At 36.4% G+C, this 21,943-nt stretch overlaps 1 protein-coding gene across 4 annotated transcripts in view; it reads left to right on the top strand.

Annotated features, from left to right (window-relative positions):
• The window catches only part of ERBB4 (erb-b2 receptor tyrosine kinase 4), a 797,001-nt gene that overhangs the window by 758,395 nt on the left and 16,663 nt on the right, over nt 1-21,943 (top strand). For all 4 annotated transcript variants that reach the window (XM_081141986.1, XM_081141988.1, XM_081141985.1 and 1 more), the window contains exons 23-25: nt 2,639-2,785; nt 5,022-5,119; nt 6,419-6,589. In XM_081141986.1, coding sequence (XP_080998112.1) covers nt 2,639-2,785; nt 5,022-5,119; nt 6,419-6,589 — 416 coding nt within the window. The remainder of the gene's footprint in view (nt 1-2,638; nt 2,786-5,021; nt 5,120-6,418; nt 6,590-21,943) is intronic.

Consider the following 21,943-nt stretch of genomic DNA (forward strand, 5'->3'; position numbering starts at 1 on the left):
AAAGCATTCAAGACATAAATAAGTAAATTAGGTCCATGTAAAATATCTTAAGTCAAATTATTGTGTTGTATTGTAAATCCTGTTTATAAGCCTTGCTTTCTCAAGGAATTCACTCTTTCCTTTTCCATTAAGAAAAAACAAAACTCTAATGGTATTGTTACATGCCTTTTTTGTTATTTCTTGGTTCTCTAAAAGGTAATATATTAATATCTTGGTTGAGTTGTCTACCATAACCTTTGGGTTGGTAGCAATCGCCTGATCATTTTGACAGAGAAAAGAAACAGTAAATTTTAGTTTAGGTACAATGTCATAGAATCTCACGGCCTTAACTTTCAACAACTCTTTGAAAGCATAACTTTAAATGCAATGAATATTTAAAAATGAAGAACTTTTTTTCTTATGGGAATTTCTGTTCTATAGTAAAAAAATAATAGAAGTTATTGTTATAACAAAGAGCAATTACTGAAAGCAATTAGGTGAAGTAGTAAATGTGAGGAGAGAGATGAGAGAGAAGATTGCTAATTGCAGCTTTGATTTTAATTTATCAATACTTTTGGAGTAAACAGGTATGTTACAGAGCAAATAATATGAACTGGAAAAGAATGATTTTTAAATTTAGAAAATTTATTTAATTGCATTTAACTGAACTGTTGAGATGAGCTACTTAGCATCTGTCTGACTTTTTACAACTTAAGTCCAACTAGGTATTAGTAAGAATGAATCAACGCCTTTTCTAAGTATAAATATACCATATAAAACTAGTATGCCTTACAAATTAAAAGAACATTGCCTATTTAAATAAAAAGGTGGTAGTGGAACTTAAAACATGGTAGAATTTACTTAACTCACTTTTAAACTTAGTTTTTATATTTTCTTTTAACTTTCAGAGAAAATAATTAAGCCATTCAATCACTAAAGCACTTACACCTCTTTTGTAGTAAAGCATAAATTATCTTTCAAAGAATTAGACATTTCTATAAAGTGGTTGTCTCCCCGCACACATGTATGCCATAGGAGGTGTTAAAATTCCCACAAAGGCCTCATGTATTCTGCTCAGCTTAAAAGTAGGAAGTGTTGTGTGTTTGAGATTTAGGCAAGTACAGGGGAATTATTGACAGACTTATTTGTTAAACTGCAAGGATTAAATAAAAAAATTAATTTATCATATAACATATATGATAAATTTACATACTATGTGATATGCATTAATATGTAGATAAGCATTTATATATTAGATGATAAAAATAAATTTATATATTATATTTTATATGATAGATTTATATATTATCATTTTTTAATTTTTCTCTACTTGTGTTTCCTTGAATTAATGTGGCAATCTGCCGCAGACAAAATTTGAATGACTTCTAAAAAAGAGATTATGTACTCTCTTGAGGGTGGTTATGGCTTTTTTCAAAGGTATGTCAACCTAGATGCATAGAAACAATAGGCAGAGCTTGCTTAAGACAAAGATAAGCCTTTTACTAAAGAAGTTATATTCCTGGGACATGACTACCAACTATGACCTCCCACTTAGGAATTTATGATCAGATCACCCTGTGAGGTTACTTTCCATAGAACACCTTTTTTTGTTTATATAAGCATTATGCGCTTTAAAAAGACCTCATTTTGAGTAAATAATTTATTACAGATGGCCGTGGAAAAGAAACCACAGCCGTAATTAATACATTTATATTAAAAGATACCTGGATATATGCATCAGTGAAACTTCACTTGGTGATACTATTGTGCCCAGATAGCTATTTCTGAATTATAGTCTTTACCCTTAAAAAAGCTGTACCTTTTTAATTATATAATTTTAGATCAGAATAAAGAAGAGATCTGGAATGTATATACTTTTGCTTAATTCAAGATCATTATTATTATCAATGCTGGCTATTTGCATGCTAATATTTCAGGTGTTCTCTTTTACCAAGAAAATCAATGTTCCAGTGATGCAAGAAAGCGATTTCATTATCTAAGGAAAAAAATATCATTAATTCCTTTCAATTTTGTGATCCCCACTTCACATGTCTATATCTTACATAGGGATCATTCCTCACTCAGGTTCTCACGTGTGCTAAAGAATCAATCTGTTTTTATTCCACTTGTTCTCTTTGCGTTACAAAGAGAGTCACAGTTATTCAGCATAACGAACGATCATCGTTTAGGAACCTCAGTTTAGCCTTTAGGGCTTTTAATAAATAGCCAAGATGTTAATCTTGAATTTAGTCAATACCGGATTTTACCTGCAATCACATTTACTTGGTACTGAATACACATGTATTTAGTAAATAAATTGTTGTATAGGCTCTAATGTGGTGTAGTGAAACTTAACTTGGGTCAGCAAACGCTAGCATTACTTGCAAGTAATAAATGGGGAACAGACTTTTTATTCTGATATATACTCTGAATAGTCTCTGATGCCCATTAACACTTTCAAGACAATAATAAGAGAATTGAATTTCCCAGGAAGCTTTTGCCGTTGGGTGTCTAAAAATGGGCACAGGAATCAGAAGAGCCTTTCTTGAACCTATCTTTGATTGCCCTCTAGGGAGCATTCCTTTGCCTCTGGTGTAATGCTCAGTTGCTCACAGTGTGTTGTTAATATGCTGACGTAAGAATTTGATATCCAATTTAGGAGTCACCATATGGGAACTGATGACATTCGGAGGAAAACCCTACGACGGAATCCCAACCCGAGAAATCCCTGATTTACTAGAGAAAGGAGAGCGTCTGCCGCAGCCTCCTATCTGCACCATTGACGTCTACATGGTCATGGTCAAATGTAAGATAGCAAAATAATTTTACCACCGCCATCACCGTTCTTAGTAAAGTAGTGGCTCAGATTCATCTGCCTGCGTAATGTCTCTGTACATCGGTAAATACAGAAGTTCAAACATAATTCGGGGAGGAGCATGCAAACGCCTGTAGTTTTGTGATCGTTGCTCAAGCGAAGCAATATCATGCTTCTGTGCTATGGAGTCACATTGTATGACTGACTCTCAGTGTTCATTCCACTTTGAGTCCTGTCGTGTCCCTGACAACCAAACTGTCTTTCATAAAGAGATGTAATTAGTCACAATATTAGTAATTTTTATTGGAAAGTAGCAGACTAACTAAATGATCTAAATATAAAGAAAGCAAGCTTGCCACTGACAGCAAAAAAGAAGAATGAAAGGGAAATAGGTTCTTGGTGAACAGGAAATTAGCGGGGCAGAGGGGGAAGCGGGAAGAAGGGAATTTGCCTGCAACCGAAAAGGTTACGAATGTTTACTTTCGTCAATGTGATCATTTGTTTACATCTAACTCTCTCCTTTCTGCTTTCTATGCCCAGACACGTGTTTTGGAAGCTGAGGCTCTTAATTTAAATAGAATTAGGAAAGTCTCTGGAGTTTCTGACTTAATTTAAGTGAGATTAGCATTCGGCGATCTTTCTTGTGTAATCTGGGGTTCTCCCCTTTTGATTTGCGCAGGATTAGCAGAGACACAAACTGGTGAAGGTGAATGAGCATCTTATTAATAAGAGACTTTGGACCCAGGTCTACCTGATTTATATTCATGACATGTGTGATACATTCTGACAGTGAGGGAAGAAATAAAAAATGTGCTTTCCAGCTCAGGTCAGCTTGCCCTTTTCTCTAAGCACAGTTCTATTTACTCAATATTTAGTTAGAAAGAAACTGATACCTCGCTGTGAAGTTAACCTTTTTTGGTTCCAATCGTTGCAGAAACACCTATCTTCTTATTAGCATCTTGACATCAAAAGCATTTAAAAAAATTGTTTTCAGTGGATGCATGTAGAATAAATATAGAGTGTTTCAACTTTGTTAGGAGAGAAAAAATTCAGGTGTAATTAATAATACAGGGTGCCCTCCAAAAATGTATACACACTTTAACAGCTGATAGCTCAATTGTGAAAATGAAATGTATTTTAATAAACACTGCCTCTATAATTATTCAAAGTGTATGTAGACATTTTGGGGGGACACCCTATATATAAAAATGACACCCAAAGGCTTCCCAGAGCAAGAATAAAAATTGAACTCCTGGAGAAAGGAGAAAGGAGCTTTATAGCTTTATTGGATCAGGCATTGATCAGAGTCATCTATGGAAGAATATTTAAAAACATGCACACATTATATAATTTGATCCCATGGCTAGGGATGATTTAGATACTTCATTTAGATACCCTGATGAAATAATGAAAAATTAGGAAAACATTTTGCCTAATAGGGAGTTTTACCTCACTTTTAGGAATTTTAATACTTAAGAAAAGGGTCTTTTGACAAGAAGATCAAGGGAAGCTTGGCGCTTTTATTCTTGTCATCTCATCAGCTACACAGAGCCTGGGGAGATAAGACCCACTTTATCTAGACTCCCAGCTAAATAATAATGCACACTTTGAAAAATGCTGAGAGTATTTTTATTCTGAAAAGGCTAGTGCTAAAATAAGCTAATGGCTAGTGCTGAATAAACATTAACAATCATTTTGCATTATTTTTCTTGGTGTTTTTGTTTTGTTTTGTTTTTTCCTATCAGGAAAAATTACCATTAAAAAGTAGCTTTCTATTCCATTTTTCCCTTTGGTGCCAGTATACCACATTGTAACCAAAGTTTTATCCCATGTCACTCTTGATACAAAATAATAAATTACATTCCAATCACCTCTTCTATTACCATCAAAGAAAAGTTTTAAAAGAGAATTCTCTCCATACCTAAGAAAAAAAGATCTGAAAATATATAAGTTAAGCTAGGTTGTATTTTCTAGGAAGAAAACAATTTATATAGATCAAGAAAATAAAAAGTTCTGTTTTCCTACAGTATATCACATTTAGTTATGAATGTCACCAAACTGATTGGGGTAGAGCCTTTGCCTATTGGATTGTTTCTTTCATTCCCTTTCTTTGGTTTTCAGATCATTATTATTAAAACAATATTTTTAGCCTGTATTTTCATAAGTTTCACATCCCACTTCTTCCTAATTATGAATATAGTGACTTTTATTGCGTGTGAATTTCTAGGTTGGATGATTGATGCTGACAGTAGACCCAAATTTAAGGAACTGGCTGCTGAATTTTCAAGGATGGCTCGGGACCCTCAAAGATACTTAGTTATTCAGGTTAGTACATATGACTTAGATTTTTAAAGAATTTCCCAATGGCAAACTCCCTACAAAATATGAATATCTGGACTTTGGAACTGTGGAAATCACCACTCAGAAATACATTAACTAAGCAGAATATCATGTGAAATGATTTATGGAAAAGAGCCTTTTACTTGCACTTCTAAGCACCTTCCCTTGGTACTCAAGTGCTTCTGATATTGAACAGCCAGATAATTATGATTATCCATATACATAAAAAGCCTTTATCCTCAGACTAGCCTTCTAGCACTCTGCTTTTCATTAACATTATGTGAAGTCATTTCATTATTATAATCTTCCCTTTTCAGAACACAAAAAGATAAATTTTTATTTTAATCTTGTCCATGATTGAGGACAATAAATTAAAGCTTCAATATATTGATGTTCCATTTCATAGAAAGCTATTTTTAAATATGTTTTGTTTTGGGAGATATGCAGTACCTAAGCATAACTCAGATTCACATAGAATGAGATACATATAAATTAAATAACAGGCCAAAAGATGATTTTATGTTTAACCCTAGAAAAAAATGGGTTAGATAATTTTAAAATCATAACATATTTTTCTACGATGATTTTTACCTAAACCATAAGCAAATCGACCTTGACTTACGCTCAATAAAACAAGGTAGTGTTTCTCTTCACATCTATAGTCTGACATGAAGATAAAAGCTGGGTATTACAAGGTAATGATTTCCAACTATCTTTATCTCAAATTAACTTTTATAAACAAACTGGTCACCAAAAAAATCACATAAGTTTGAAAATATGTATGTAATGAGGTAAGAAAGAGTTAAAACAAGAGTTTGGGTGTCTCTCCCTCTCCTCTGTATTTCTGTGCCACTGGAACTGTGACTTTGAATGCTCGCACTTCAACATTGTGGTGCTGTAGGACCAATCATAGAGCCCATCCATTCTGATCACTCCCCACTATCAAACAAACGCCCCAAAAATGAAGATTGGTGAATCAGTTGCCCTTTATTATTTATTCTTAAAGTCAAACCCAGAACACCATGTTGGCAGTGAAGCCTGCCGTGACTCTCAGATCTGAAATGGATTTTGCCTCCCTCAGACACACTTTGCTTTATTTGTCTCTAATGACATTTGTCATGTTCTTCTTGTCTTAAATGTATCTTACCTTGTCACATCTGAGCATATTATCGGCTTCTTTATGGCCAACACTGGTTTTGATGTTACATAAATTTATGGTAAAGGCCACATATTTAAGATAAACGGAAGACTCTATTATTGTGTTTCTGATGGGCAATCCTTCAGGGCGACGATCGAATGAAGCTCCCCAGTCCAAACGACAGCAAGTTCTTTCAGAATCTCTTGGATGAAGAAGATTTAGAAGATATGATGGATGCTGAGGAATACCTGGTCCCTCAGGCTTTCAACATCCCACCGCCCATCTACACTTCCAGAGCAAGAATTGACTCCAACAGGGTAAGAAGTAATGAAACACTAAGTACCATATTATTACTGAGAAATGAAATTATGTAAATATATTTAAGGGCTGCTCATTGTTAAAGGAATTGTGCTTAAGTACCACTTTTATTTTCAGGCATTTTAAAGCTTTACTAGTCATCTGTTGTTCTATTTTTTTCAACCTGGCTTTATGTAACTTTTATGGTAATTTCTAACGTGCAAATGCTTCCACCCTCTTCTTTTCTACGAAGCTAAATTATGTTATAGTTAGAAAACAAGTTACTTCAGTTTTAGGTTCTATGGACAATTTAGGTGGTAAAGGAATATCTTAAAGTGAATTTTAATCAAATGTTTCTTAAGAATATTTGTTGGACTTTGAAATAAAAAAATAATTCCGTTTTTAAATGTAGACCGCTCACTAGCCAAGAAGCTTTGGGTAATGTTCTGAATGGCTTCATGACTTTGTTTCCTCCTTTGCAAAATAAACACGATAATTTTTGTCCAAGATGGTTATTAGGTAAGTGCCTTTTAAAAATTGTAGAGTATCTGAAGTGCCAGGCAAATAAACACCTATTACCCACTGTTTAGAATCACCCAAAGATATTTGGTTGAAGACCAACCAACTAAATGAGAAAAACAAAGTCTATTTATTCAGAGCAGGCTATGGCGAGGGCTCAGCCACCATCACTTGTGTTTTGGCAGAGACTCAAAGGCAGGCAGAGGACTGGGAAATCTTTATAGGGAGGAAAGGGGAGGCTTTGGGTGTGTTCTGAGTGGAGGCTGTTGGCCTGGAGAAGCTGTAAGCGGGCCGACTAGAAGTGGGGCATCCTGTGTGAATGGTTAGGGGTGCTTATTCGGCTTTCTCTGATCGGTCCTATGTTGAAGTGGGGACAGAGATTAAGGAAGCTGTTAGTTATTAAACAAGTCTCGGCCATTTTGGGCCAACTGTTACAGAAGTTATGATTTGCTTTCTGGGTTTCTAGTAGAGATAGTAATCTGGCTCTTGCAAGTCTGACGCAGCTGACTGGCTTCAGGGCTGTGGATGGTTTCCGGGGAAGGTTGCTGTCAGTTGCAGGTTAGACTTCTATTTTTACAGATGATCCAGCCATTGTCCCTTTGTATAGTCAGCCTATCAAGAGGGCTTAGGTTCTATTGCTGCCTTTCTTCTCTCTTGGTATATTTACTTAAATGTATGTTGCCCAACATTTCAATTAAATGTTCAATACAGTTTTGAAATTTCTGCATAAGTTTATTTTCTGTTAATGTGCATAAGTGTGTTTTTTTTTCTTTTGAGTTACTTAGATTTGTGTTTGTTTGGTATAATGAATTGTACATTAAATGCAACCGCAATAAATATAATACATTAATGTGGGTAAAGCTATTTTAGCTATAATGATAGTAGAAGGTCTAATGTAAAAGCTTCAATGAATTTTTATAGAGGGTGATATGATTTCAGTTGTTACAGAATCATTCAGTCATTTGTGATGAGTAGTTTTAAAGATTAAGTGCCCCACCTCTTTCAAGATGTATCAGCTAATTCCTAATTATCCAGGCCAGCAGAAGACAGGAATTGTAGCTGCTGCAAATTGGCAGGGCAGGAGACCCGTACTCGATATATCATTACAATTTAAATATTCTCTGCTTTCTGATGTGCTCAGGAATAAATATATCAACAGATTTGTATTTTCTCCCTCTTTTTGCCCTCTCTCTCCTAGGATGTGTATATAAATGAGAATGTGTGGCAAAATGTAGTCAGAAGAAGTAAAGGGTGAAGAAAATAAGAGTTTGGTACCTCAAATTTTGATCCATTTCTAAATAATTGAGTGTAAGCTGAATATTTGACTTCTCAAAAAATGTGACTTCTATATATACTTTCTTTTGTGCCACTATCACATTGCCCTCAGATAAGATTTCATGGCTTTGATAAATGTATTTTAGTAAGGTTGCCACACACATTGTAATTACCTTTGATGTTTTTATTAATTCATCACTTAGAAAAATAGAAATAAAACATTGGTCTTCCTATAGGATTTATAATATTCTGCTATATATGTTTCTAATAATGATAAACTAGTAGAAAGTCAAGCAAATTGACAATACAGAAACAATGTCATTCTCAATAATGACATTAGAAAATATGAGTTTCATTTGGATTTGGCTTTGCAGTTCAATAAATCAAAACATGACCTTCTATCTTATGAAATAATAAAAATAGTGATAATAATATCTGCTAAAGCGTACTGTTTACTATATAACCCAAGAACTATGCTAAGTGCTTTGTATTAACTATTTCACAAAGCTCTATGAAGTAGGCACTAATATTTGTCCAATTTTAAGAGTTAAGAAAATTGAGCTATGAATAGTTTAGGTAACTTACAAATGATAAAAAGCAGAGCTAGAGCATCCAGCTTTCAATAGTCCACATGGAGTCCTATTCTTAACAGAAAGAGTTACTGTTAAATTTCTTGCTATTTATGGAATCAACACTTTTGTTTCACTCAATGGTAATTGGATAAAAGGAGCAAAGTTAAATGTCAGGAATTTCACGTTCTAGAACCAACGCTTTGATATTTCAGCCTTGGTCATATCATTTAATCAGACTCAGATTTTTCATTTTAATGATGAGAAGATTGAACTAGATCACCTATAAGCTTTTTATAATTTTAAAAATACTTTATCATAGAATGGCTTTTCGAAATGAAGATTAGATTTTATGCATTCATATTATATTTACTTGTGAAGAATATTTAATTGGAAAATGACCAAAAGCATTCTGGGTTATCTCTATACACAACTTTTTTTTCTTATGTGATTGAATATAGAAGAGAAAAACCTAAGGTCATAGTTAAGGGAGCATCTCATAGCTAAGTGATGTAGTGGGAGAATTTTGTGATGATATTACAAGGTTACTCTGGTTGAAATTTACCAAGGATCAATATCAAGTCTAACAAGAGCTGCTACTTGATGATAAATGATTGTAGACTCAGGATATTGGTTTTACATTTCTTCCAAAATATGTCAAGGATTCCTGCAAAATATCCTTGGTATGATGCTTGGGATTATATATATATATATATATATATATATATATATATATATATACACACACACATATATATATATATTTATATATATATATATATATATATATATACACACACACACACACACACCCATATATATTTATGATCTATTAAACCAAAAGAAAGAGCTCTTCCTAATAAGACACCCTATATCACTAGGCATTTTTTGTCACAATATGTTTCTTATGTAAGTGGTAATGTTTTAAATTGTCCAATTTATTGTGATGAAAGATTAAATGAGCTAATATATTGAATGTTTATCATGGGCTAGGCACTGTGTTGGACATAAGGGTCCAGAGATGCAAGACAAAGGTTTCTGCCCTCAAAAAATTAATATTCTAGTTGAGATAATCTTCTAAGAGCAGTATGCCCAGATATTACAGGAAAAAGACAAAAGAAATCAGATCAGCTAAAGAGGCCATAGAAAGTTATTTTAGCTGTGTTATTATTGGAGGGTGAACATCTAAACACCTAGCTTGAAGCAAAGGTAGAGTTTTGGTAGAGCAGGTCTAAAATTTGTCAGAAGGCAAAAAAATAAAAAAAAATAAAAAAAGAGCAAAGGCAAGAAAATATGTTTTTAAATTTAAGTTTAAAATCCTAGCTTTTCGATTTTGTTTTGTTTTGAGTGACTTTAATTCAAAGCCTTAAAGCTATGCTAATACTGCCTGTTATGTATTTGAAACCTTGTATTGAAATGTTAATATTTCTATACAGTACAAGCTTGAGAACTCTTCTAAGCTGTCTGAGGAGGTAGGATGGGCCTTCTTCCAGTTTTCTGATTTTTGATCAGAAGGCATGAAACATGGTTTTGAAATCTCCTGCTTCTCATGAAAATCATCCAATTCAAAACATGCGTTTTGGCCGTGTTGAAAAACAACTCCCAAGTGCCTAACTTCTGTTTCTCCTGCCATGACTCCAATTCAGGCCCTCAGCCCTTCACAGGGATTAGTGCCGTCTCCCCCTGACATCCACTTTTTCTGAAAAGGTGCTCGATTTCTAAATACGGTGCTTACGTTGTTCCAGATGGGGAGCAGTATTGGTGAATCTGTCAGGCGCCTGACCATTTGTCAGCGCTGCTCCCTTTTATATTTTTGTCCTCATGTATTTCGAGTACACCTATCACTTTCATCAGTGAGATAAGGTTCAATGATATGTGTTTTATTAGATCTCTCTTTATATGATATATGATCCTATTGTCGCAAATAGTTGAAGGATTGTTGACCATTTATCCGAGGAAATGCCTGGGTCATTCCAGTTGACCGGTCACTGCAATTTATTTTCTACGGCCCTCTCTCTGGCTCACACGCACAAAATTACCCAGAGCCGCAAGCATGATCCCAGCGCTGATCTCTTTCAAAATATAGATCATGTTGGTGCTTTCTCTTTTCGATTGATGGCGTGGGTGGGCGGTTGATTTATTTTAACAAAGAGCTGTCTTATGCATTATGGATTTGCCTTTTTTCCTAAATAGGAACATAGTGTCCAATTACATTTGTTTATTCTTCCAAGTTCTTGGAAATGACAGAGATATCAAAGAGAGTACTGATCTCTCTAATTTTCCACTAATTTGAGAGTATCCCTCACCCTCTCAAATGATTACTTTATATAGCAAAAATATGGCTGTCTTTTTGCCCAGTGTATTTTCTGTCAGTGGCTTCCTTACAATCTGCTCTTTGTCAGCTTTTCTTTGATGAAATACAGCATTTTTTACCCAGTATTGTTCTTTCATTTCTCTCTGACTCCCTAAGGATTTTCATTACGTTTTGGCCGTAGCATCTTGTTAAACATAGTGATAAACCCTCTATAGTACCAGTGGATTCTTCATTTAACCCTGTGTTTAGGAATTACAAACAAAAGTGATGACTTTTATTCAATTTCTTAAGTAAGAAAGAGATAATTTTTAGACTTTATTTTCCAATTGTATCTCCAGGTATCATAAAAATCACTTCTAGCAGATCTGGACTTTGAGAAGTGCCTCCTTGTTAGAGTATATTATGAATTTCTCTATAGTTTTTGTTTGTTTGTTTTTCGGTAATCCTCACCCAAGGATATTCCATTGAATTTTTTAGAGAAAGTGGAAGGGAAGGGGAGAGACATAGAGAGGGAAACCTCAATGTGAGAGAGACACGTCGATTGGTTGCCTCCTGCCCACGAGGTACGTGCCCTTGACCCGAGTCGAGCCCACGACCCTTCAGTCCACAGGCCCACACTAGCCACTGGGCCAAACCGGCTGGGGCAGTTTTCTTTCTCTCCCTCATCTACAAACAAAGCCTAGCCCTCGATATGTTTAAAACTAAACACGAATGCCTGTAATTGCACACTTGCCCATGTCACGGGGGGGGCCTTTCTCACAGCATGGTAGGCCAGTGACCCTCCCACCCCTCGCCCAGGCTGGAGTGGCACCGAGTGTTTAGAACCTCCCAGCTTCAAAGCTGAGGAAGCAGAAGACGTTGGCAGGAAATACACAGCAAAAGAAATTATTTTCTGTACGTAAATCCCCACACTGCCATTTACACACAGGCGCTGGGCTCTCCTTGCCATGCTAACAACGCAACCTTTTAACTTCACCTGCTGCTTCCCTTTCCTTCCTTCCCCCCAGCATGCATGGCCTTCTCTGCACACGGCTCCAGCTAGATTTTCCCTGAATGGAGTGTGGTTTGTGCAGATCACACTTGGCCCAACTGTACAGATCAGCCGTCAGTATAGTAATTTGCACCACTGAGATAGCCCATTGTAGTATGAAGTGGGTGTGTAAGTAATGACAAACTTACAGGGTGCCAGGGCTGGAGGGCCTCTTAAAGGCCCTCTAATACCAATGCTCCCATTTTACAGATGTGTAAACTGAGGCCATAGCTCAGTGGCGTTTGCTTCTCAGGGGAAAGCAGGAAGCCATGCTCCAATCTCTCCTAAGTCGAGCACCCATAAGCCTAGCATTCCATCCAATTCTCTGTTGCTTCTGTCTGCTTATGCGTGTGTGTGTGTGTGTGTGTGCGTGTGTGTGTGTGTTTCTGGTGAAAACTATGGAAATCTTGACTTTGACTTAAAGTCTAATGAGATTTAGCATCAATTGGTTGAAAAGGCTCCTGCTGGGAGTGCAAGGAGAAGCCAGGGCCCTTGCTCCTGTTTGGCCTCCTCTGTTTTTTCTCCTGTGAGACTCCCTGTAACCAAGAGGTAATGGCTTAGGAGGACCTAATGGAGGTGGCAGAGCCAAAAAGTCAGGACAGGAATCCAGGGAGGAGAAATCTGTCTGTATGGGGTCTCAGGGATAATGGGCTTCAAAATAAAATGATCCTTCCGAGTTTCACAACTGTCTCAAAAATTTCAAACGCGAGCTTAAATATAGCAGCTACCATGTATCGATCACCTATTTATGTGTTAGGTTCTGCTCCGAGCCTTTGCATTTATTAACCTTAACCTTCACAACAAGGGTAAGTGGAAAGCATCACTGTTTCCATTTCACAGACAGAAACAGAAACATTGAGAGTCAGTGTCTTTTTGCTAAAACTTCCAGCTTGTATGGTAAAGGGTGAAATTTGAGCTCAGACCTGTCTGGTCTGCAGTTTTTACTTCTGAGTTCCAACCTTCATTTGGTTAAAGAGCATGCAAAGTCAATATATCATCTTTAATAAGTAATAATCAAACAAAACATAAATATAAACCTATAATTATCCAAATGAAGTTCATTAAAAATAGTTGGTACAGACTTCCAGTTTCTTTCATTTGTTTTTAAAATATTTGGGACAGTCTTTATGAAACTCTCTTCTTTGACTCTTGCCTACAAAGTAACATTTTGAAAATTACCTTCACTCTCCCTTGAATCCTTTGAGGATTCGAAGTCCACTGCAAGTCATATAATTTTAAAATCAGAGAGGAACTTCCATCCTTGGAACGTTCACAGAAACAGATGATAGCTAAGTAATGCCTGAAAGTTTACGAAGAACTTTGACACACGGGGCATTTTCTTTTCACACCAGAATCCCAATAACACAGTAATCCCTGACCTAGTCAGTGACTTGGTACCTTGGTCTAGAGGTTGGTAACTTGAGAACCAAACCAGTGTCAGGTCTTCTAGCTGCGAGCCGAGCGATGCACGTATTAACCGTGATTCTGAAAGAACATCTTGCAGGCACCGTTGCAGCTTCTTCCGGGCACTGGAGTCAGACCTGCAACAGGCTCCTGCAACACTGAGACAGCCAGGCCCACGGCAGTGCCGCTTGTTTAAGGAGAGTGTGGTGTTAAAGCACATTTCAGTGATAGCGATGAGATTATTTTACTCTTGAGCAATTGCCAGCTAGCATACGAAGCCTTTTTGAACAATCAAAATAGGCTTTTTCCCCTTGTTCAAAAGTGGAAAAAGAACAATCCGACGTCGGGAAGGAAACAAGGAGGAGGGAGGGGCAGCTAGAGAGGATACTTAGATTTCAGATGCTAATGAACATTTTATCTAAATCATTTAGCCGGTTACTTTTTAGGATTATTGACACAAGATTCCCGGCTCTGACTGTATGTTATGGGAAGCATCTCATCAGGAAGCCTATTCTCTGCGGCACTAGACCTGGAGAGCATAATTATGAGTTTCTTTACCCTTTGCACAATAGAGCGGGGAGATTATCATCAACTTTCCATTCATATTCTGTGGAAGTTAATTGATGTATTTATTGATGTACTTATTTATTTATTTATTTGTACAAATCCGTCTTTGTCTGCCGGAGCTCCCTGTTCAGGCCAGCTTGCTATCATGATTATTTCTGCAAAGACTTGAGAGAGATGTTCTGTTTCCCTCTCAATAAGGGCTGATGGCACTGGGAGAGGTTCAGAATATCCTTTGATTACTCTGTGAAACGGCTGGAGGAGAGAGTTGTGGATGGTGGGGGCTGGGCTTCCTCATCAGCTTTCATTTGTGCACTTTCTGCTGTTGAGCATCCCCTCATCACAGGCGGCTTGTGTCTCAGCCTCTCCTCGCTCACCTGCCCGAGTGAAAAGTCCCCTGTGTAGCTGGGAATTCTGACACCAGTGTGTCCTAAAGAGGCGAGTCTGTGCTCTGTACGGACCCGCCTGTCACTACACCTGAGCGAAAGCTCCATCAAGGGGTAGGTGGACCACCGTGGGGAAAATGCCAAATACTTTGTATCTTTGCTGCAAAATGTTTTCTACATTGTGATGAAAAGTGCACTGTGAATCAGAGAGGGAAGGAATTCGGATGTTTAATTCACAACCAATTTGGTTGCTTTTTTCAACAATAATCACAGGCATTGTTTAGTAACATCCATACTTAATAGTTTTGTGTCTCTGGAAGAAAATAATAATGTTTAAAATTCTTTAGCATACTGGAGATACTGAGATGTACATAATTCAGATTTATTTGGAGTCTGGTATAGTCTTGTTTAAACTGGGGCCAGATACTGTAGTTGTGTGTTAGAGAGACCAGGCCATTGGATACTCCTGGGTTGAAATGACTAAACTCATTCCTTTACTTCTAGTAATCACATATATTTATGAGTATGATGTGTTTCAAAAAATAAATGATAATAGATGATACCTACTATCACTTATTTGGGCCAGATACAATATTAAGTATCTATTATTTATTACTTTAAATTCATGAGAACTCTATGAGACATTTACTATTATTATTGCCTGTTTGTTATGTGAGGAAACTGAGGCACAGCTATTGAATAAGAGAACCAGACGATGCATTCCCTCTCACTCTGCTTCTGATAGTTTTTTGTTGTTTTATCATTATATAAGATTAATACTCAGTACTTTAAAGATGAGATAACTGCATCGGAAAAGAGTTTTGACTTTTTGAATTTTTTATTATTTATTTTTTTATTAATGTTAATGGATCTTTCAGGACTAACTGAATGGTCTTACTAGTAGCTGTTTATCCACTAATTCAAGCTTAGAAATTTTTGCTCACCTCTGTCAAATAACAAATTTCAGGCCCGTAGCAAAGAACACCTATTCATTCATTTATTCATTGATAAAACATTTATTGTGTTATCTACTATGTATCTGATCTCTTGGTTGTCTATTAGGACTAGGACCATGTCCAGTCTTGCCCTCAAGAAATATATAGATAAGTAACTAGTCAATAAAATGTAACGAGAAAAGTGTTAACAACAGGGACAAAGAATGCATAAGGGACCATAGCAACAAATTGGTGTTCTTAAGTGAAAAGGTTAGATTTGCTTCTAGTGAGAAAATTCTGGCAGCTTTTTGAAATGTAAACTAAAACAGACTGATTATCTCCTGAGGCAAAAGAGATAGCATATAAAGTTTGATATAAGTGACTATTTTTGGAATACAATCAACAGCAATTGGGTACCAGTTGAATATTTCAGAATGAGGTGGAAAGAGAAGGCAAGGTAACCCCATGTTTTCTAATTGGGAGGCTGGAAAGATGTTAACACTGTCCTTCATGCATGAGAGACCAGAGGATGCAGAAAACGGGAAGATAAATAATGTCTTGAAATGTGAGTAGACATGGCCACTAGCTACTCAGGAATGTGTGTCTAGAGCTCCAGTTGAAGTCAAGTCTTGATTTTGAAGCCATTATTATGATTTATGACATACTGGTCTTCTTTTTAAGAGTTATTTTAGTAGAATGCAGAACTAGTGGAGAACAAAATACAATTGACTGAAGAGCAAAGGCAGGACGTGGGAATTTCTTTGAACATTTTTTTGTGCGTGTAAAGTGAAGAAAGGAGATATAATGTGAGTGAGGGTGACAGACGGGTCAGAGGAAGCGTCCTAGGATAATGGGCATCCGAACGTTCTTGGAGTGAAGTGAGCTGGCAGAGCCACAGAGACAGAAATAACAGGAATCGGAGAATAGGTACAGAAACGTCCAGGAGGCGGTAGGGGAGGGTAAGTCCCAGTGCATTCAAAGAACACTTCATCTTGGACGGGGCAGGTCATCTTCGGCAGGAGGAAATCTGAGAATGAGATTTTAACCTGTCTGTCAGATGGGGAGGCTTCTGTCCCCTGAGCACTAGATAAAATTTTATTCAACCTAAAATTTACAGATGGAACACATTCAAATGCATTCCCCATTTTTTTTTCTTCTAATTCACTGAGAGGGGAAAAAATATATTTATTGAAGTAATTTGGTAAACTGGCCATGTGTAACACCAGACCATGGGCAATGAGATCTGACTATCAAGATATAGCCATCTGGTGGTAAAAGCGAAGTAGAGGTAAGATCATAAGAAATTATGGTGCTTAGATATTCAGTGGCATTCATGGGGAAAGGAGTTTGAACTGAGTCAGATATCACGGAGCAATCTGAGTGATGCCAGGGAACAATCTGAGTGTTGGAAAGTGCCTGCAAAAACTGTAAGTAATAACCACAAGGATAAGGGCCTGTAGAATTACCATTTAGCATGAACTTCAAGAAGAGGAGGGGCTGGAATGAATTTTGAAGAGCTGTGATCTGGAAGGTTACAGCACATTGCTAACCTGGGCTCTAATGCCTGAGTTGAACCATGGAATGAAGATTCTCCACTAGGAAAGATATTCCAAGGAAGCCCCTGGGTGGGCAGGATGGTTGCTGCTGAGCGCAGATTTCTGATAAAGAGTAAACTGTAGGAAACATTCTCTGAAAATGGGGGTAGAGTATGGAAGGATTGAGGCTCTGTGGAGCCAGACACATCGTTGGGAGTAGGGGGTGAGGCCTCTAAGAAAATGAATGCAAAAATAAAAATAAAAACCTTACTTTTTCAAAATTTACCAAATCACGTGAACCTGGGAACTGAGCTCTTTCCAGGCTATGCAATCGTGGGCCTGAAGTTTTAAGCCTTATGCTTTAAGGTAAATTCAGCCTTGGTAGAGGTGAAATGACAAAGGGGAAAGAATGGGTTCTTGGTTTCAAATACCACGTTAGTGAAAAGCTTTGGGGGGCTTCTCTGTTTAGAAACTCAAGATGTGTGGGCCGAAATTGAATGTGACAAAGGACCCTCTATTCACTGTGCTTCCTTCCCCCCTTGTGAAGGAGGATGACCCAGCATTTTTAAAAGTTTCATTTGTGGGCTGGTAGGCTCTCTATGAATGCCGCCTGACCGTACGCTTAGGATGAGTGTGCCGCTTCTCTGGACCAGAATGTTCGCGCAGGCGCATGTGAAGGTACTGCAAAGCAAGCAGTTCACACCCTGGGCCTGAGGCCAGCTCTGCTGGAAATATCCCCTCCTCCATAACTGACATGCGATGTCCTTTTGTGTGGTAACAGACTGGATAGAAATCCTACACATGCTGTAGGGTGTGAATATTACTTCCAGTGGTTCTTAACTGAACCTTTCATTACCTACCTTTCAATAAGACTTTAAGAGATCAGCCCTAGGACTGGTCAAAATGTCCACTTCTCACTTACTGTTTTTGCAAAATCTGAGCTACTAGTTCTCTTTGAAACACTTAGACAAGAAAATTTGGGAGAAATGAGAGAGATGACATACTAATACAACTGGTTGGTTATATATAAGGACCTTGTTATCCTAAGATGATTCAGATGAATTAGGAACAGTTTCTAAAACTCCTGGAGAATAGATGATGATAGATAGATGATAGATGATAGATAGATAGATGATGATAGATAGATAGATAGATAGATAGATAGATAGATAGATAGATAGATAGATAGATGATAGATAGATAGATGATAGATAGATATAGATAGATGATGATGATAGATAGATGATAGATATAGATAGATAGATAGATAGATAGATAGATAGATAGATAGATAGATGATAGATATAGATAGATGATAGATAGATGATAGATAGATAGATAGATGATAGATAGATGATAGATAGATGATAGATAGATAGATAGATGATAGATAGATAGATAGATAGATAGATAGATAGATAGATAGATGATAGATAGATGATAGATATAGATAGATGATAGATAGATAGATAGATAGATAGATGATAGATAGATGATAGATAGATAGATGATAGATAGATGATAGATAGATAGATAGATAGATAGATAGATAGATAGATAGATAGATAGATAGATAGATATGAAAAAAATAGTAAAGGTTCCTAAGAAAGCCTGGGGTACCTAACATTAAAGACATATGGCAAGAAAGACAACCATACTTTTCTTTGTGATTGTACTCATAAGATCAACTATTATTATTTTCTTTTGTCAAAGCATAGCTTCACCTTGGCTTAATCTCTTCCTTTAAAAATGATAAATAATAATTGTGCTAGTGTGTAATAAAAGACAAAGTGGCCTGGGAAATATACCAGGGGCCTGTCTTATCTGTCTGGTATATTTTTTGTTTGTTTGGCAGTCCTTGGGAGAAAGCCCAGGATTTATAATATGTGGGAACATCTAATCTATTTTATTTTTCCCAACTCCAAATCATTTTTCAAATTATTTCAGGTTGCAAATCTAAGCACTTTTCTGTAACTGAGCTACTTTCTTTCCCAGACATGTTTTTCTTAAAAGTGTTTAGTATGCTTATAAAATCTATAAAATGCTTCAAATCTTAATTTATTAAAAAGGTGACACAGAGAAATTCCCTTTCTACCAAACAGAATAAGAGACTTCAAACATTTCCTGCATTACTATTTGTCTCTCTTAATGTGCCACCTTCCCCTAAAAAGATCAGCAATCATAGGGAAGAAAAAATTCCATCTAAGCACATGTTCAGCACTGGGGACTTTCTCCTTGGCCTGTTGACAACGCCTCAGCATGAATTCTGAGACATTTCTTATTAGGAGTCTGTTTGGATGCATTCAAGTGCTCACTAGAAGTGATTCAGAAAAATCAAGGCCAACACATACTCTGCAGAGATATGAATTTCTAATGTTTATATTTCATTGACTTTCATCATCGTCTTCTAAAGAAAACAAAAGTAATGAAGATTTTATTTCAGTTTATCATAATCTCTACTGTTAGGTCATTCAGTTCATTTCTTTTAGTTGGTTAAGGATTTTATCATTGGACATTTGATATGCACCTTTCTGTGACTAAGTAAGGAAAGAGTTCTAAAGGGTCTTGCTTTGATTTACTGATACACAAAGAAAAGCATATCATTATTTGTAATTTCCAAAGGAATGTTTTATGATGACTTTATGATGTATTAATTAATACACATTCAAATAAAACTTGTAAAATTATTTTCCACTATTTTATTTACATCCGTAACACCAATCATTTCTGACAGTTGTTTCAAATGAAATGTGATTCTAAATTTTCAAAAAAACCTCTATCATCACACATAAATATGTAGCTGAATAGGTACTTTTATTCTGGTATATAAGAAATGTATGCTTATTTGGTTTGCAGCTTTCAATATGGTTTGTGGGAGTGATAATTGGACAAGTTAGCATTCAGCTGTATTTTCTTTAATTTACTGGACATAGTACCATGTTGCACATGAATATAATACATTATTTTATTCAAAGACACTTAACAGGAACATGAACCTATGAAATTCATAAAGCAGGCAGGACAGACATTATTATTCCCATTTTACAGATGAGAACACAAAACTGAGTAAAGCTTATCTACGGCCGCAGAGCTGTTAGGTGGCAGTGATCTTGCCTCAAGTGCAGCTTCTTCCCTGTCTAGAGAACAACACTCTATCATTTTGATTTGAAATTTCAATTACTTACAACTATACTATTCAGCCACAATTATCTTTAAAATGCTTTTTAAAAAATTTTAAATGATTCTTCCTTAGAGGTGTCTGTAATGCACCTTAGTGTAGAAATATAGGTGTGTGGTATGTACCTCTTATAAAAGGGACTTGTAGGGATTTGTGTTTGATTTTATGAGCCAAAACTACATTTTCCATCTGCCTGCAGGCAATTTATCCTCAAGGTCTGTCTTTCCTTTTGTTCATAGTTAACAATTTATATTCTTCGGGGCTAAAGCTGAAGCCTGAGCCTTCTAGACCTCTAAAGCAGTAGAAAATACATAGGTGTCTCAAGGGATTGCTGTCATACTAGCGATAGGCTCCTGAAGTTTTATAACTAGAAGTGAAATGTCCATTGTATTTGGAAACATTCACTGTTGGTAAGAATACTTTTCTTAGCATTAGAATTAAGATTTCAAACAGTGCCTCTAGAAATAGTGACTGACAGGAAGGGTGAGTGTACTAGATGAGATATGCTGTTCAGATCATTGTTTCGCAGTTCAATTTCAATTTAAGATTCACCCAGAGTAGCTGAATGGCCGGATGGAGTCCCTGAGGTTCACATTGATAGGGGCACTCTTTGGGTTTAATGTATCTTCCTATGTATCCATCCTTTGGCTCAATAGACCCTTCCTGAGCATTCGCTGTGTCCATGTCTCTGGCCAGTGGTAGGTATCGATGATGTGACGGTAAATTAGAGTAAGTCCTCTAAGTAGCTTTGGAGCCTAAGGAAAAAGACATACTAATGAAGTAAATGGACAATTAAAATACAGGTGATAAATTATTTATATGGGGCACATAATAAGTTCTTGATAAATATTTTTGAAATAATAATTAAATGTAATCACTGCAATGATGATTTTTTTTTTTTTTCAAAAGCAGGAGAGTGAAGTGTGAACATCAGAATGGAGTGAAGGGAAAGACTAAGGTTGAGGAGACCCATTAGGCAACTATTTAAGTACTCTAGTTAAGAAATTGTGTCATAATTAAGTTTATCACATGTTCCTATTGTTGCTAAAGAGTCCTGGTTCACTCCTATTATCCCGTTCTAAATATTCACAGCACTTTTTTTATGCTCAAAGTATTCCTGTTAGAATAATAAATTTTGTGACACCTTCACCACAACTAAGATAGTGTCAGGGTAGATGGAGAGCATGGTTGAATTCTCAAGGTGTTAAGGCACTTGGATGGGTAGACCTTGGATGCTTAGGAAGGAAGAATAAAACAGAGCAGTCAAAGATGAAACTAAGAGATGTGACGAGTAGAAGTAGATAAATTGTTGATACCATTCACCAAGCCAAGAAGGATAAGGGAATTAGATTTGAGTAAGGGGAAGAGATGTTCCTTTCAGTCTTGGAAATACTCCACTTGAAATGCCATGGAGCATTCCAGTTGAGAAGTAAGGCCAACAGTTAATTATGTGGGTAAGAACTGGTATTCAGTAATTCAGTGTTACCTGCTGCAGGGCCATGATGATCTACAAATACCAATATGAGAAAAATTCCCCAAATTAATTAGACTGAAAAGGTATTCTGTGGCCAGCTAGAGGCAAATCCCTGAAGAAAGGATAAGAGTGTAGATAAGGGAAGATGTTTTGAAATGTGAGTTACTGACTCAGAATGTTACATCTCTGAT

This window comes from Miniopterus schreibersii (genome assembly GCF_964146895.1).
Source record: "Miniopterus schreibersii genome assembly, chromosome: 7".
In the NCBI taxonomy this organism is placed as follows: Eukaryota; Metazoa; Chordata; class Mammalia; order Chiroptera; family Miniopteridae; genus Miniopterus; species Miniopterus schreibersii.